This window comes from Narcine bancroftii, chromosome 2 (assembly GCF_036971445.1).
Source record: "Narcine bancroftii isolate sNarBan1 chromosome 2, sNarBan1.hap1, whole genome shotgun sequence".
Lineage (NCBI taxonomy): Eukaryota > Metazoa > Chordata > Chondrichthyes > Torpediniformes > Narcinidae > Narcine > Narcine bancroftii.
Genome location: NC_091470.1, coordinates 37,926,279 through 37,940,899, shown reverse-complemented (window position 1 = coordinate 37,940,899; position 14,621 = coordinate 37,926,279). Strand labels below are relative to the sequence as shown.

Below are 14,621 nucleotides of genomic sequence, written 5' to 3'. Positions count from 1 at the left end.
CAACCAGGTTCATAAACAGTTGCTACCCCTCTACCATTAGACTTCTAAACAACACTCAATCATTTAAAGACTCAGTTTGAACAATGAATATTTTTTTCTGTATATGCATAATTTGTTTACATTTTTCTTTGAATGTATGTTTCTTCCTGAGTACAGTTTAGTTACCAATAAGTAGAAATTCTGCCTGGCCCACAGGAAAAAGTATCTCAGGGATTCTTAGGATCACCGTGGGTAGGGGACGAACGCCCCTGGAACCACAAGCTTGGCAGATGAACCTTTGAGTTGTTCTAATGCCCAGTAATACCTAGGTCAGCTCATCAGCCCAGTTCAGGCCCTCTAACTGAGCCACCAAGACTGATAAGATGCCAATTAAATCTTTCCACCATTCCATTAGCCTAGGGATGATGGGCATTTGTATGATGAATTGTTGTACTGAGAAAGCGAGCCAAGCCGTCCACATCGAGGAAGTAAATTGTGGTCCTCTATCTGAAGTAACGTGCTGGAAAACCAAAACGAGACATCTAGGAACTGAGGAACGCCAGAGTACAAGTGTCTATAATAGCATCAACCATAAGCATGGCCTCAGGCCGTCAAGTAAACCTGTCTATTACTGTAAAAAGGTAACAGTATCCTCTGGAAATAGGAAGCGGATCAACAATGTCCACGTGGACATGAACAATACGCCGAATAACTGCTGGGAAGGTCTACAATGGTGCCTTAGTATGTCGCTGAACTTTTGCTTTCTGGCAGGCAATCCATAACCTTGCCATTTGTGCACATCTTTTTTAAGACTGTGCCACACGAACCTGTCGGAAACCATATGAATGGTCAATCAAATTGATGGATGTGAGAGACCATGCACAGAATCAAATATTCACGCTTCCATGATGATGGAACTACTGGGCGTGGGCATCCCGTCGATATATCACAGAGGAGAAGTTTTCCATGAAGTCCAATCTGGACATCCTTCAATTGCAGGTTCATGACTGCAGTCCAATAAGCATTTGTCTATGGTCATGTTCTTGGGCTGCATATTCAATACCTTGATCTATGGATGAAACCTCGAGTGAAGCAGAATGGGACAGTGAATCAGCTATAAAATTGTCTTTTCCAAAAATATGTACTATTTTTGTGGAAAATTCTGAAATGAAGGATAATTCTATTGTTATTGCGCTGACCAGGGCTCTGTGACCTTGGAAAACACAAATGTTAAGGGCTTGTGGTTGGTGTACATAGTAAATTCTCTGCCCTCCAAAAAATAATGGAAATGTCAAATAGACAAGTAATGGCCAAAAGCTCCTTATCAAAAGCACTGTATTTCTTTTTTGCTTCATGAAGATGGTGGGTGAAAAATGCTTATGGCTTCCATTGACATATTCATGAAGTGCACCTCCTACGGCCATATTGGAAGCATTTGTGGAAAAGGTGGTGGCTGCATTTAAAACTGGGTAGCTGACCATAGTGGCATGAGTCAGCAAATCTTTCATCTTCACGAAGGCATTGTTTCCCTCTTCAGTCCAATGGATAGTTTTTGCATTACTGGACAGTGAATCAAAAAGAGGCTTCATGACCTGAGTTGCTCCCGGAAGAAACCGACGATAAAAGTTCACCATTCCTAAGAATTGCTGTAGGCTTTTAACCATAGCAAGTTTTTAGTATTTGGTAATGGTCTCAATTTTAGATGGTAGCGGGGTCACACTCTCAGGAGTAATTCTATGCCCCCAAAAATTAATAGTTTATTTTCCAAAAATGCATTTATCAGGATTGATTATCAGTCCAAATTCTTGAAGATGGATAAAAAGTGCATGCAGATGTTCCAAATGTTCCTCCTTGGTCCCAATGGCCACTAAAACGTCATTGAGGTAAATTAAGACATTAGTCATACCACATCCTAAAGCATCCATCACCTGTTGAAATGATTGAGGGGCATTCTTTAATCCAAATAGAATTCTTAACAACCCAAACGGGATAATTTTCAACACTCCAGTGTTATCTTGTCCCTTCTTTTGAAGATGCAATTCTCTCCAGGACACATTAGTTCACCCTTCCATCCCCCAATACTCATTCCCCTTCTGTTAATGTGTCACTGCATGAAATGGAACATTTACTCCTTCCAAGTGAAACTGCAGTTTATTTGTTTTTTTTCAAATTTACTTCACTGGTATCTACTACTCTGGGGATAACAAACACAGATTCTATGGATGCTCAATGGAAGATGGTCAGTACAGTGCACAACTATTAGTGTCCTGTTCGGTTACTATAATTTTTTTGTTTACTTCCACTCTAGTTTCCCTAAAAGAGATGAATATTTGAATTTTGGTTCATCTGCTTATCTTCAAAATTTGTTTTTAAGAATATTATGCATTAACACCTCCTTAATTTGCAATGTTCTATCACCCCTTTTATCATTTTAAACCACCTTATCCCATATCTTCTCTTTGGTTTTATCCTCTCCTTCTTGCCGTCTCTATGTGTTTATTCTACTTATGAGGTCTTCAACCAGAAACACCAATTCTGTGAATGTATATTTATAACATATTCAATTTTTCATGTCAGGGTTCCACCATCTACAACAAATTGTTTTTACAATGCAAAACTATTGCACGTACAGAAATAAAAATATAAATTCCATTCCTACTTTAAAATGCTCTTTTGGTAAATGGTTAAATGCTAAGTAAATACCTTCCTGTCGAGCTTTGAACCTCCCTTGAGCTAAATGAAGCCCGCATACTTCCACTACCCGGATGTCGTCTTATCTTCACTGATGGGGTGTCTAATAGCATTTCTCCAAGGCCCTTATAGAAATAAAAATACAATGGGATCTATTATTATAAAGAAAATGTCAATGTGACAAAAAGCCAACATACAAAGCAATTACTTAGTTTTCAAGTATTTGCATTATTAATGACTGAATTTACGTTTCTTTAAATATAAACATTCTTGTACCTTTTGTCGGAGATTATTGACAGTATCGCGAATATAAGGATAGTCCCTGGGTGACAAAAGCTTTTCAAGCATTTTGTCAAACTCATGATGCGACATCATAATAGACAACATCTTGCGTCCATAGTACCTGCAATATGCACCACAGTGTTACTTTTATGTGTTTTCATTAGCAAAATTAAGACAATTTCAGATTTCACAGGTTACCTTAAGAATCCATGTATTAGATATCTTGACAAAACTGTCACATAGGGTTTTCAACCTAATGATCAAATCGTTTTGACTACCATGTAGCCTCATTTACTAATTTTGATAGAGTTTTCAAAGCTTGACAAGTCAAGGATTTAAAATGTTAAAAGTTAATTTAATTCCATGCATAAACATGCACACCTAGTAATAGCTCGTTTAGTTTGCCATGCATGTTTTCCACGCAAAGATCTCTGTTTGTTATTATTCCCCATAGAAGCCAATCTTAGCCAGACTACAGTGAATACAGTTGTACATTTCATTCTGATCTCATCTTACAAAAAGCAAGATGAGATCTGAACTGAAAACTGGAGAACATGCATATATTTGCATGGACTTATCAGAATTTAAAAAATGCAACTATCAGAAATGGTACCGCAAGTATGAATGTCAAACTGTCAAAATGTGACCAAGATAATAGACAGATATCAAAATTATGAAGAAATTCAACAGGGTGGATACAGAGAAACCATTTCCGTTTGCAAACAAGTTAAAATCTATACAAGAGAGCATCAAAAGATCAAAAAAACTTGGAAATAACTTTTCAGACTAGCAAGTTGTGGAATTTACTGCAAAATGGAGTATCTGAAATCTAAAGTAATGACACATTAAAAGAAAAGCTTGATGTGTACATGAGGTAAAAAGCAAATATAGGGATATTATTGGAAGTTTGAATTAGAATGGAAAGATTTGAGGGACGTTTGCAGAATTTACAAGGCACTAATCAACTAGGTGAATTGATCCTCTTCTATATTCTGGATTTCATGTAACAACCAGAGCTACTGATTGCTCTTGTAATGAATGATGATGCACAGCAATTGTTAAAATATATTTACTTGCCTAGTTTCTTGTGATCCATCCTGTGCAAATTTTGATGCTGCAAGTATAACTCGATCAGTTATATCTTTCATTCCAGATAAAAGTCGGCTTGCTCCCATTCGCTCCATTACAATGGCAAGATGCTGTGCAGTACATTTTCTGACCACAACATTAAGGTGGCTGAATAAAAGAAGTGAAAATGCAGTCAAATAAAAACTGCTGAAACAAAATTATGTATAAATAGGTTCCCAAGGTGAAATAAATGCAAGCAAGCAGCTTGTTCACAGAATCTTCACAATGGCCATGTCTGGTTTACATTAGTTTCAAAAGTGTAAAGGAGATGCAAACATTGTAGCGTGAATTATACCATATTTGTGCTTCATTTGTTCAAAAGATAATAAATTATTTCCAAAAAAACAATTTTCTATTCTTTTGATCCCTTTTCTCTCCCATTCTCTAAAGGAAAGGTTATCTATTGTGAAAGGGATTAGTTGATTTTGCGTCAATAACAATTTTGGTAGTTGGTAATTTGTTTTTTTCCTTTCTACGTGAATCCTCTTCCAAATGTTGAGCAGATGGTGCAGTACTGGTGAACTCCCATGTTGCACCAGCTTTTCATCCCACTTATATAGTAAGTGTTCTGGTACCTTCTCCCCTATTTTATCTAGCTCTAATCTGGTTTTTCCCTTGTTTTATAAAAATCTGATAGATATCTTAATTGTGCTGCTCTATAATAATTCTTGAGGTTTGGTAACTGTGAGCCCCCTTGTTTGTACCATTCTGTTAATTTATCTAGCGCTATCCTCTGTTTTCCCCCCTTTCCATAAGAATTTCCTTATTATTTTCTTTAGCTCATTGAAGAATTTCTCTGTTAAGGGAATTGGTAACAATTGAAATAGGTATTATATCCTTGGGAAGATGTTTATTTTAATGCAATTTACCCTTCCTATCAGTGTTAGTGGTAAACCTTTCCAATGTTCTAAGTCATCTTGTAATTTCTTCATTAATGGCTGATAATTTAATTTGTTTAGATGGCCTAGATTATTATCTAGTCGAATACCTAAGTATCGGATTGCTTGTGTTTGCCATTTAAATGATGATTCTTTCTTAAACTTTGTGAAATCCACATTATTCATTGGCATCGCTTCACTTTTATTTGCATTGATCTTGTACCCTGATACTTCTCCATATTCCTTCAATTTCTTATGTAATTTTTTTATTGATAATTCTGATTCTGTTAAGTATACTATGACATCATCTGCAGATAGACTGATTTTATATTTCTTCTCTTATTTTTATCCCTTTTATTTTATTTTCTGTTCTTCTCAGTTCTGCCAAGGGTTCTATAGCTAACGCGAACAGTGAGGGAGATAGTGGATATCCCTGTCTAGTTGACCTGCTTAATTTAAATTGGTTTGATATATATCCATTTACTGTCACCTTCACCAATGGTCCCTTATATAATGCTTTAATCCAATTAATATATTTATCTGGTAGGTTGAACCTCTGTAGTACTTTGAATAAATAATTCCATTCTACCCTGTCAAAGATTTCTCTGCGTCTAAAGCAACTGCCATTGTTGGCGTCTTATTTCCTTGTACTGTATGGATTAAGTTAATGAACTTACAGATATCAACTGAAAACCTACTTGAAGGACAAATTGGGAAGCAGGCTGAGGTTACCAGAAGGAAGCAGCTTTGAATATGTGATTACAGACACATTGATAATTAAAAGATTTATAACAAACATGTACATCAAGCTGCAAGAGAAAGAGAACGATGAAATAAGCTGTAAACCCAAACAAAAGTGGGAACAAGATCTAAACATAAAGATAAAAAATGAAAAATGGGAAAAGCTATGCTCCGGAACTATGAGAAATACAATAAACACGAGGTTACGCATGGTTCAATATAATTGGTTACACAGGCTATACACCATGCCCCAAAAGTTAAATAAATGGGACCCAACAGCATCAGATAGATGTTTTCGCTGTAAGAAGGAAACGGGAACAACAGTACATGCAATTTGGGCATTTGAGAAAGTGGAAAAGCTTTGGGAAGATCTAAATCAGGTATTAAATAAAGTCACATAAGCAACATACCAAAAAATCCAGAGATCATTCTTCTAAGTACTATAAGAAGTAAAGAACTAGGCCTCGATTTGGATGAAGCACAAAAATTTTTTATTATGATAGCCTTAGCTGTAGCAAAAAAAAAGTATAATGTCAACCTGGAAATCAGAAGAGAGCCTGAGAGTACAGCAATGGTACATAGAAATGAATAAATGTATTCCATTGGAAAAAATGACATATAATTTAAGAAATAACGTCACAGTATTTGAACAAATTTGGGAACCGTACATGGAACACAACAGAGAAGTCCTACTGCGGACCTCCACCATCTAAAATGACAGAAAGAGAAGAAGACGAAATGAACTGACCCAGTATGTAAAAGTAGATGACACAATTTTCTTGTTTATTTTCATTGTGTGATGACATTATTTAATGGGTTTAATGTATTGTATATGTTGAACGTTTAGTGGGTGGGGAGGGAGGGAAGGGAGGGGGGAAAGGGGAGAAAATGAGACTGTGTATATTCAAGAGGGAAATGTTTGTGTGTATTTTGGTTAATATGGTTCATAGTGTGAAAAATAAAAAATTAAAAAAGTGTAAAGGAGATTATACTTTAATTGCTGTTTAAGGGAAAATAACAAATGTTAAATCAGCTTTTAAAACTGCTTGGATAATATTTTCCTATAAATTACAGATATTAAAATAAATGTCATACTTACTTTAATCCACCATTTATTAAAGACAAAACTGCACGTGCTGGGGTCACATTGAAGACCATTGTATTCAGTGCTTTGTCCACACCCTCCCGTATGAAGGCATTTGATTCACCTGCTTTATGTAAAAGGATTTTAACAGTAATATCCAGCTCTTGATCCATATTCTTTTTAAAAATTGTGAAGAAGTCTTTCAAACAGAGCACAGCTATTCGGGAAACACCAGAACGTAGATTTTTCACCTGTTAACATGAAATATAGTCAACTCCAAAAATATAATTCGTATAGAATTTAAACCATCTTTTCCTAAATTAAGCAACAATTCAATATATCTGTCTCCTTGAAGTTTATACAGATTCTCTTGGGTGAGGTAAATTGTGCTATTTGGGACTAGCGCTCCAAAGAGAGTGCTTCAGGCATGCAAATAAATTCATGAATGCAGCTAATTGGAATGTGTTGTATGATAGATGATGGAGCAAATTTGCTACTGAGGCCTCCCTGGTGCAGTCAGCCAGCTTGGGCAGACTTTCAACACTGAACACGGGTAAATCCAGGCAGGCAGAAACAGCAAGAAAAGTACAACTTGGCCAAGCATTTTTACAACTTCATAGTCAATTGAAATGACTTTTAGGAATTTCTAGCGCATAACTGCTCAAGGTGGAGGAGGAGCATTTGGAATGGTATTAAGAACCTAAAGGCTATGCGTGAGGTGCAAAGCCTCTGGGCAAGCTGAAGCAGCAAACCACCTCACAAATTACTAGTCTGATAGCCCCCATCTGTGGAAGAATTTGTAGATCCCCCATTGGCTTCATTGGCCATCTCAGAGTGCTCAATTCTGACCGATTCTAAGAAAAATTATTTTGGCAGAATCCAAATTGAATCTGGTACTACAAACTGCATACTAGATTAACTGTTCCTATTGGCAATGATGCCGATGGAAAGTTAGCTCCTCCATAGAAGCAACTATTTTGTTTTTAGTTTATTGAAGCATCAACTCAGAGTTAAAACTGCCTATGGTTACACTTCATTAGAATGAAGTTGCTGAGTAATTCCCTTCAACTATTCGTGTAACAGCGTTTATTTTTCTCCAGGATTATATATAGACTTTGAAGACCAGTAATCCTAGCAAACTGAAACTTGAATACAGTTAGGAATTTTGTATCCAATACCATCATATTTTTGGGATTGTATCTGAATTTTAAAATATTTCTGTATAATGTTAGATCTGCTTTGTTCATGAATGAGTGAGACAAACACCAGACTGAGTCGAAATCAGGGTTCTTTGTTCTTTATTACCGGATTGTAACACTTGCAACTAACAATGTTAGTCGGAGAATGCATTCTGCCGTTATCAGCAAAATGGTGATTTTTTATACCCTTGGATACGTGCTTAGAACATCATCATATCATTACTTGTCCAATGACTAAAACTGTTGCTATCCTTTCCCTGCTAGCTTCCTGCCTCTCAATCCATCAATGTCTCTCTTATCTTGTAAGTACAAGGATGCATTCACATCTTGTTACAGCCCTGCACAGGGTAACTCCTTACACATTCCCATCTCATGATGTTTTACCTTACAATAACCAGGTTTAATCTAATTAAAATAAAAAGAGCGATGCAGCGTTATATTTTTCCCAGTAGTATTTCCTTCCCTTTGTAAATTGCCTAGTGATAAAGGTTCCATTAACCTTTTATCAACTAAGGTTCACGTTTATCTACTTGCCTTCAATGATTTACAAACTCGATTTGCAAATCTTTTTATTCTTCTTATTTCCACTATTTTCATCTTTTAAGAAATATCACTTTCAGTTCTTACATGGATATTTTTGTACTGACAGACATTGAACTGTTTTCTAATATTATTCCTCAAACATTCCCTCCATTTTGCAGTGCCACTTTCTGTATTTCCTAACAATCTCACTGTATAACCTTCTATTCCATTAAGAAATATGGTGAACAGTTCAGATTCAAGAATATTTCAAACATCCTGTCAATCAAATTTCAAAACTATTATATCTCATTTCTACAATTCAATATATTTTCAACTCAAATTAAATTTTTTCACACCATAAACCACATTAACCATGATACATACTTTTTCCTTTTTCAAATTAAATTTTTGAAATATGCTGCACAATTAGAATCACTTTTAAACAGTATTCTGTGGTTATTATCCATTTTTTAGATTGCAACCCCAATTTTGACACAATTTAATATTTTATTTTTATTCCTCATTGAACGGCAATAGTATGTCATTAATTCACAGTAGAAAAGTTTAAAACAACAACCTCTTGAACAACAGCAAGGACAGCCTCATGCAATCGTGTTGTTAACACATCTGAATGGTGTGCAGACAGACATCGAATACAATTGATGCCTTCAATTTTTTTCTCCCTGTGAAGTCAAACAAAAAGGAATTAGAATCCACACTAGCTTCGAATGACTAATGATCATCATCACAATTCTATTTACTCGTCTTCAGATTTATTGACAATGTCCATACATAACATCACATACAACCCTGATATTCTTTTTCTTGCAGGAAAGGAAGAATTACCACTTATTGGTAGTGCAAAATAAAACATGTAAACAAATAAATGTAAACAAACTGACTGTGCAATGAAGAGAGAAAAAAAAAGCACAAAATTAAGAGTCCTTAGATGTTCATTAATATAACTAGGACTGTGGAGAGGTCTTTAAACTAAATGGGTGGGGATGGGTTCAATCAATTGGAGAAGGATGAATAAAGTAAACAGAAAGCATGCGAGTTAAGTAAAAAGAACACAGTGGGTAAGTGTGAAGGGCAAAAGAGGGAAAGATTACGAGATTTTCTACTTTATTTAATCAGGTCAAATTACTGCTATCAAGATGGTCACCTTTATCTATTTCCATGATTAGTTGTATCAATTCTATTAAAATTAACATTTTATCTAAATTTTTGTATCTGTTCCAATCTATACCAATTTTCATTCCCAAATCCTTTTTTGACTCATTGGATTCGCTTATATCTTCCTACATATGGCAAAGAAAATGCTCCCACTTAAATAAATCTCATCTTCTAAAAGTTAAAAGGAATGGTGAATTGGCTTTTCCTAATTTTAGATTTTATTACAGGGCAGTCAATGTACATAATTATTATGTTACATTTCAATAATCTACTTAACTGCCCTCCTTGGGAATGGAATTGAATTTTACCAAAAGTACTTCTATGTTGGTAATTTTAGGGTCTTTTTTTAATCCTCTTCTTTATATAAATTAACTGATAATCTGATAACTAGACATAGTTTGAGAATATGAGAAAAATTTAGGTTTTTTTTGGATTTAAGTTTTTCTCTTGGCAGCCCTATTATATCTAATCATCTTTTTCTACCTTCTTTGCAAAATACTGTCTTTAATGATTGGCACAGATTGGGTATTAAATGTTTTAAAGAACTTTTTATTCAAAACAATTTTGCTTCCCTTGAACAATTGGTGGTAAATTTTTAATTTACCAAACACTCATTTTTTTAAATATTTACAAGTTAGACGTTTTGTTCAATCTCAGATCCCTGACTTTCCGTGAATTCCCAAGGCAAACATCCTTGATACACTATTTGATCTACATCTTTTTCCTGAAGGTTTAATACCTCTTATTTATAATAATTTTCTTGATTTAAGGACAGCCTCATTAGTTGAAATCAAGAACAACTGGGAACAAGATTTGAATCTATCATTCTCAGATGTGTTGGATTCTATTTGTAATCTAATTAATACACCTCCTTTTGTGCACGACACTGTTACAATTTAAAGTGGTCCTCGGTGTACATAAGCTTAAAGTTAAATTGATGCATTTTAATTCAGATATAAATCCTCAATGTAACAAATGTAAATTGGCGATGCTTCTTTGATTTACATATTCTGGACTTGCCCTAGTTTAGAAAAATTTTCGAACAATATCTTTTGGTGATTCTTAAGTTCAAATTAGAACCTTGTCCTATAATTGCTCTATTTGGATCATTTCAAAATAATGTTGCTTTACTAACTCCAACTCAAAACTGAATTTTAGCTTTTACTTCACTGATAGCCAGACATGCAATTTTGATTAAATGGAAGGACAATACTTCACCTACACATACAAAATGGTTAAGTGATAATATGTCTTGTTTAAGTTTAGAAAAAAATTAGCTATGCCATTAAAGTGTCAAATATTAACCTTCAAAAGGTGCGGGGCTCATTTATGGACTATTATCATAACCTAAAGAATTAGGGTTATTCTGAAGCTTTGGTGCTGTGTTGTCGATCTCCAGGTTTTTGTTACTGGGTTCCTATGTGTTAGCTTTTAACCTTGCTTAGCAGTTGGGGTTTTTTCTTTTAATTTTTTTCTTATATTTTGAATTGTACAATAAAATATATAATTGTTTTGCAAAATGTAAACATCAATAAAAATATTTTAAAAAGAAAATAAAGGAAAAAAAAAAGAAAATAAAGGAAAAAAAAATAAAGGAAAAAAAAAGAAAATAAAGGATCACAGAATTATTAAGTTCCACATACAAATGAAGGGTACAATAGTTTGGTCTAAAACTAGTGTACTATGCCTAAACAAGAGAAATTACAAGTGGGCAAGGGAGGAACATGACGATATGGCAGGACACAGACTATATGGTGGGGCAGTTGAGGAACAGTGAAAGACTTTCAAAGAGATTTTTCATGGTACTCAACCAAAGTATCTACCAATTAAAAGCAAGGACAGTAAGTGGAGGGGGGGGGGGGGCGGTGGTGGGGAAAACAGCCAGCCTTGGATAACTTTTTTGAATATTTTATTTAAAATTTTTCCATTCATGAAGTAGTTATAATTATAATAATAATACATGATATCAAAGGCCTTGGATAACTAAGGGGGAAAAAAAGGAAAGCAGCAAATTAAAAGTCACCAAGAGCAGGGGAAACTAGCAGATTGGGAAAACTTTAAAAAGCAACAAATAACCCAAAAGCAAACAATAAACAAAGGAAAATAAATGATGAAAAAAGATTGGCATAAAATATAAAAATGGACAAGTTTTTATAATTATATAAAATGGAAAAGGGTGGCTAAAATGAATGGAGGTCCCTTGGAGGATGAGAAAGGGGAATTGGTATTGGGTAATGAGAAAATGGCAGAAACTTTGACTATTTTGTGTCATTCTTCATGGTGGTCTACCATGCTAAAGACAGAGGTTATGCATACGGTGGGAAGTGAGGATCTGGATACAATAGTGATCACTAAAGAAGGGGTGCTGAGCAAATTTGTGGGCCTAAAGATAGGGTATTGAAAGAAATGGCAAAAATTATAGCTGACGCATTAGTGATAATTTCCCAAAATTTTCTTGACTCTGGGAAGGTTTTGGCAAATTGGAAGATGGTGAATGTCACACCACTGTTCAAAAAAGGATGTAGGAAAAAGGCATGTAACTATAGGCCAGTTAGTTTAATATCCGTAATTGGAAAATGCTTGAAGCTATCATTAAGAAGAAATAGGGAGGGATCTGGATTCTGCAAAGGCATGTTGTTTGACAAACTTACAAGAATATATCGAGCACAGTAGATAGAGGGGAACAGATGAATGTCATTTATTTGGATTTCCAGAAGGCGTTTGAAAAGATGCTACGTAAAAGGCTTATCCAGAAGGTAAGGATGCAAAGAGTTGGGGGTGATGTATTAGGATGGACTGAGGATTGGTTAACCAATAAAAGGCAGAGAGTTGGGATACATGGGTGATTTTCTAGTTGGCAATGAGTGCTGAGAGGTGATCCATGGGGGTCAGTACCGATCCCCCAACTGTTCACAATATACACATGATCTAGAAGAGGGGACTGTGTGTAGTGTATCTAATTTTGCTGATGACACAGGATTGAGTGAAAAAGCAAATTATGCAGAGGATATGGAGAATCTGAAGAGAGATACAGATAGTTTAAGTGAGTAGGCACAGGTCTGGCAGATAGAGTATCATGATGATAATGTGAGGATATCCAGTTTGGAAAGAAAAATGGAAAATCAGATCACCACTTAAATGGTACGCAATTGCAGCATGCTGATATGTGGAAGGACTTGGGAGTGCTCGTGCTTGAATTGCAAAAGGTTAGCTTGTAGGTACAGTAGGCTATCAGAAATATAAATGGAATGTTGGCCTTCATTGCTAGAGAGATTGAGTTTAGGAGATTATGCTACATCTGTACAGGGTACTGGTGGGCCGCATTTGGAGTACTGCTTGCAGTTCTGGTCACCTTACTTGAGGAAGGATATACTGACCTTGGAGGCAATGCAGAGGAAGATCACTAAATTGATTCCAAAGATGAGGGGGTTAGCCTATGAGGAGAGATTTATCATCTAGGATTGTAATCACTGGAATTCAGAAAAATGAGAAGGGATCTTGTAGAAACAAAATTATGAAAGGAATAGATAAGATAGAAATATGTAAGTTTTTTTTCCACTGGTAGGTGAGACAGTCACAAGATTCAGGGAGGTAGATTTAGGATGGAGGTGAGGAGGAACTGCTTTTCCCAGTGAGTGGTGAATCTATGCAATTTTCTCCCCATGGGAGAGGAGGCTACCTCAGTTAACATATTCAAGGCAAGACTGCATAAATTTTTGTATAGTAGAGGAATTAAGGGATATGGGGAAAAGGCAAGTAGCTGGAGATGACCCTATCCAGATCAGCCATGATCTTGTTGAATGGAAGATAAGTTTTGTTGAGCTGATGGGTTCTTAAAGGATGGAATACAACTACCTCCTGAACAATATATGTCTGTCCAAGAGAAGTGAGTAGAGGGAAACCCATGTTTTACTTTAAAGTTAGCATTAATTTTATTTAAAATGCATGTTCATCAGAATCTTGATTAAGATATTCCATGCCAATGCTCCATTTACTTTTCAAAATTTTGCATTTCTTGCAGAAACACTGGGTTGCACGTTATACTATTAGAGAAGTCTACAAAAGAGAGTGAAATCTCCATAGAAAGAAAAGTAGATTTTCTTGCAGTGTTTTGGTGTTCCAGTAAGCTGTACCAAACCAGTCTTTAATTAAAAAAAATCAGAAAACACAGCATTTATTTTAAATAAAGTTAATATGATAAATTTGAAGATAAGTCTGTATATTGTGCAGAAATTAAGAAAACAAATGTACTTACCTGATTACTTGTATAGTTAAGACTACCAGATTTTCACTCATATAATGTGCATATGCATATAATGCGCATACACATATAACACACAGAAAATCATAAATTGTGTAAAACCATTTTTATATAACATGCACACACATATACCACACAGGTGTAGTATTCTTAAATGTCGAATGACAAAAGAAATTTGCATTTAAATGGACATGAGACAAAATACAATCATATCTGCCAGTTAATCTCCCTCAATTAACACCCAATCAACTCCCCCAGAGGTGTCCATCACCCATTATATAGATGATAACCTGCTGCAACACATCAACAAGCTTTGGAGAGGAATCAATTAAATAGATTGAGGCCAAGCTTCAGAGTTGAGCAGGATTTTAATTCTAATTTGATATGTTAATCTCCTCCCTCAGGGATGGGTCTGGGGAATTCACATTGATAAGGTGCAGCACCCCAGCAAGAATGTCCTGTTTATAAGAATATTGGAGCCGAGCACTACTCAAAAGAAGACTCACACACGAGTGTAGTCAGGTTAAGCTCTGTTTTATTGGGGGCTCAGGCCTGACTTTTATACTCCTTGCGTTCCCGCCGTTCCCCCCCCCCTTTGCTAACGTAAAGGCCCACATAACAAAAGTTGGTTTCCCGTGCACAGGTACCTTCTTGTATAACAATCCCTTCTTCCCTGCGTG

At 35.5% G+C, this 14,621-nt stretch overlaps 1 protein-coding gene across 3 annotated transcripts in view; it reads right to left on the bottom strand.

The window, feature by feature from the left end:
- Positions 1-14,621, bottom strand: part of LOC138753395 (TOG array regulator of axonemal microtubules protein 1) — an 87,982-nt gene that overhangs the window by 12,736 nt on the left and 60,625 nt on the right. For all 3 annotated transcript variants that reach the window (XM_069916335.1, XM_069916337.1, XM_069916336.1), the window contains 5 exons: positions 9,082-9,187; positions 6,799-7,034; positions 4,030-4,188; positions 2,947-3,073; positions 2,683-2,795 (listed from right to left, as the gene is read on the bottom strand). In XM_069916335.1, the coding sequence (XP_069772436.1) occupies positions 2,683-2,795; positions 2,947-3,073; positions 4,030-4,188; positions 6,799-7,034; positions 9,082-9,187 (741 nt within the window). The remainder of the gene's footprint in view (positions 1-2,682; positions 2,796-2,946; positions 3,074-4,029; positions 4,189-6,798; positions 7,035-9,081; positions 9,188-14,621) is intronic.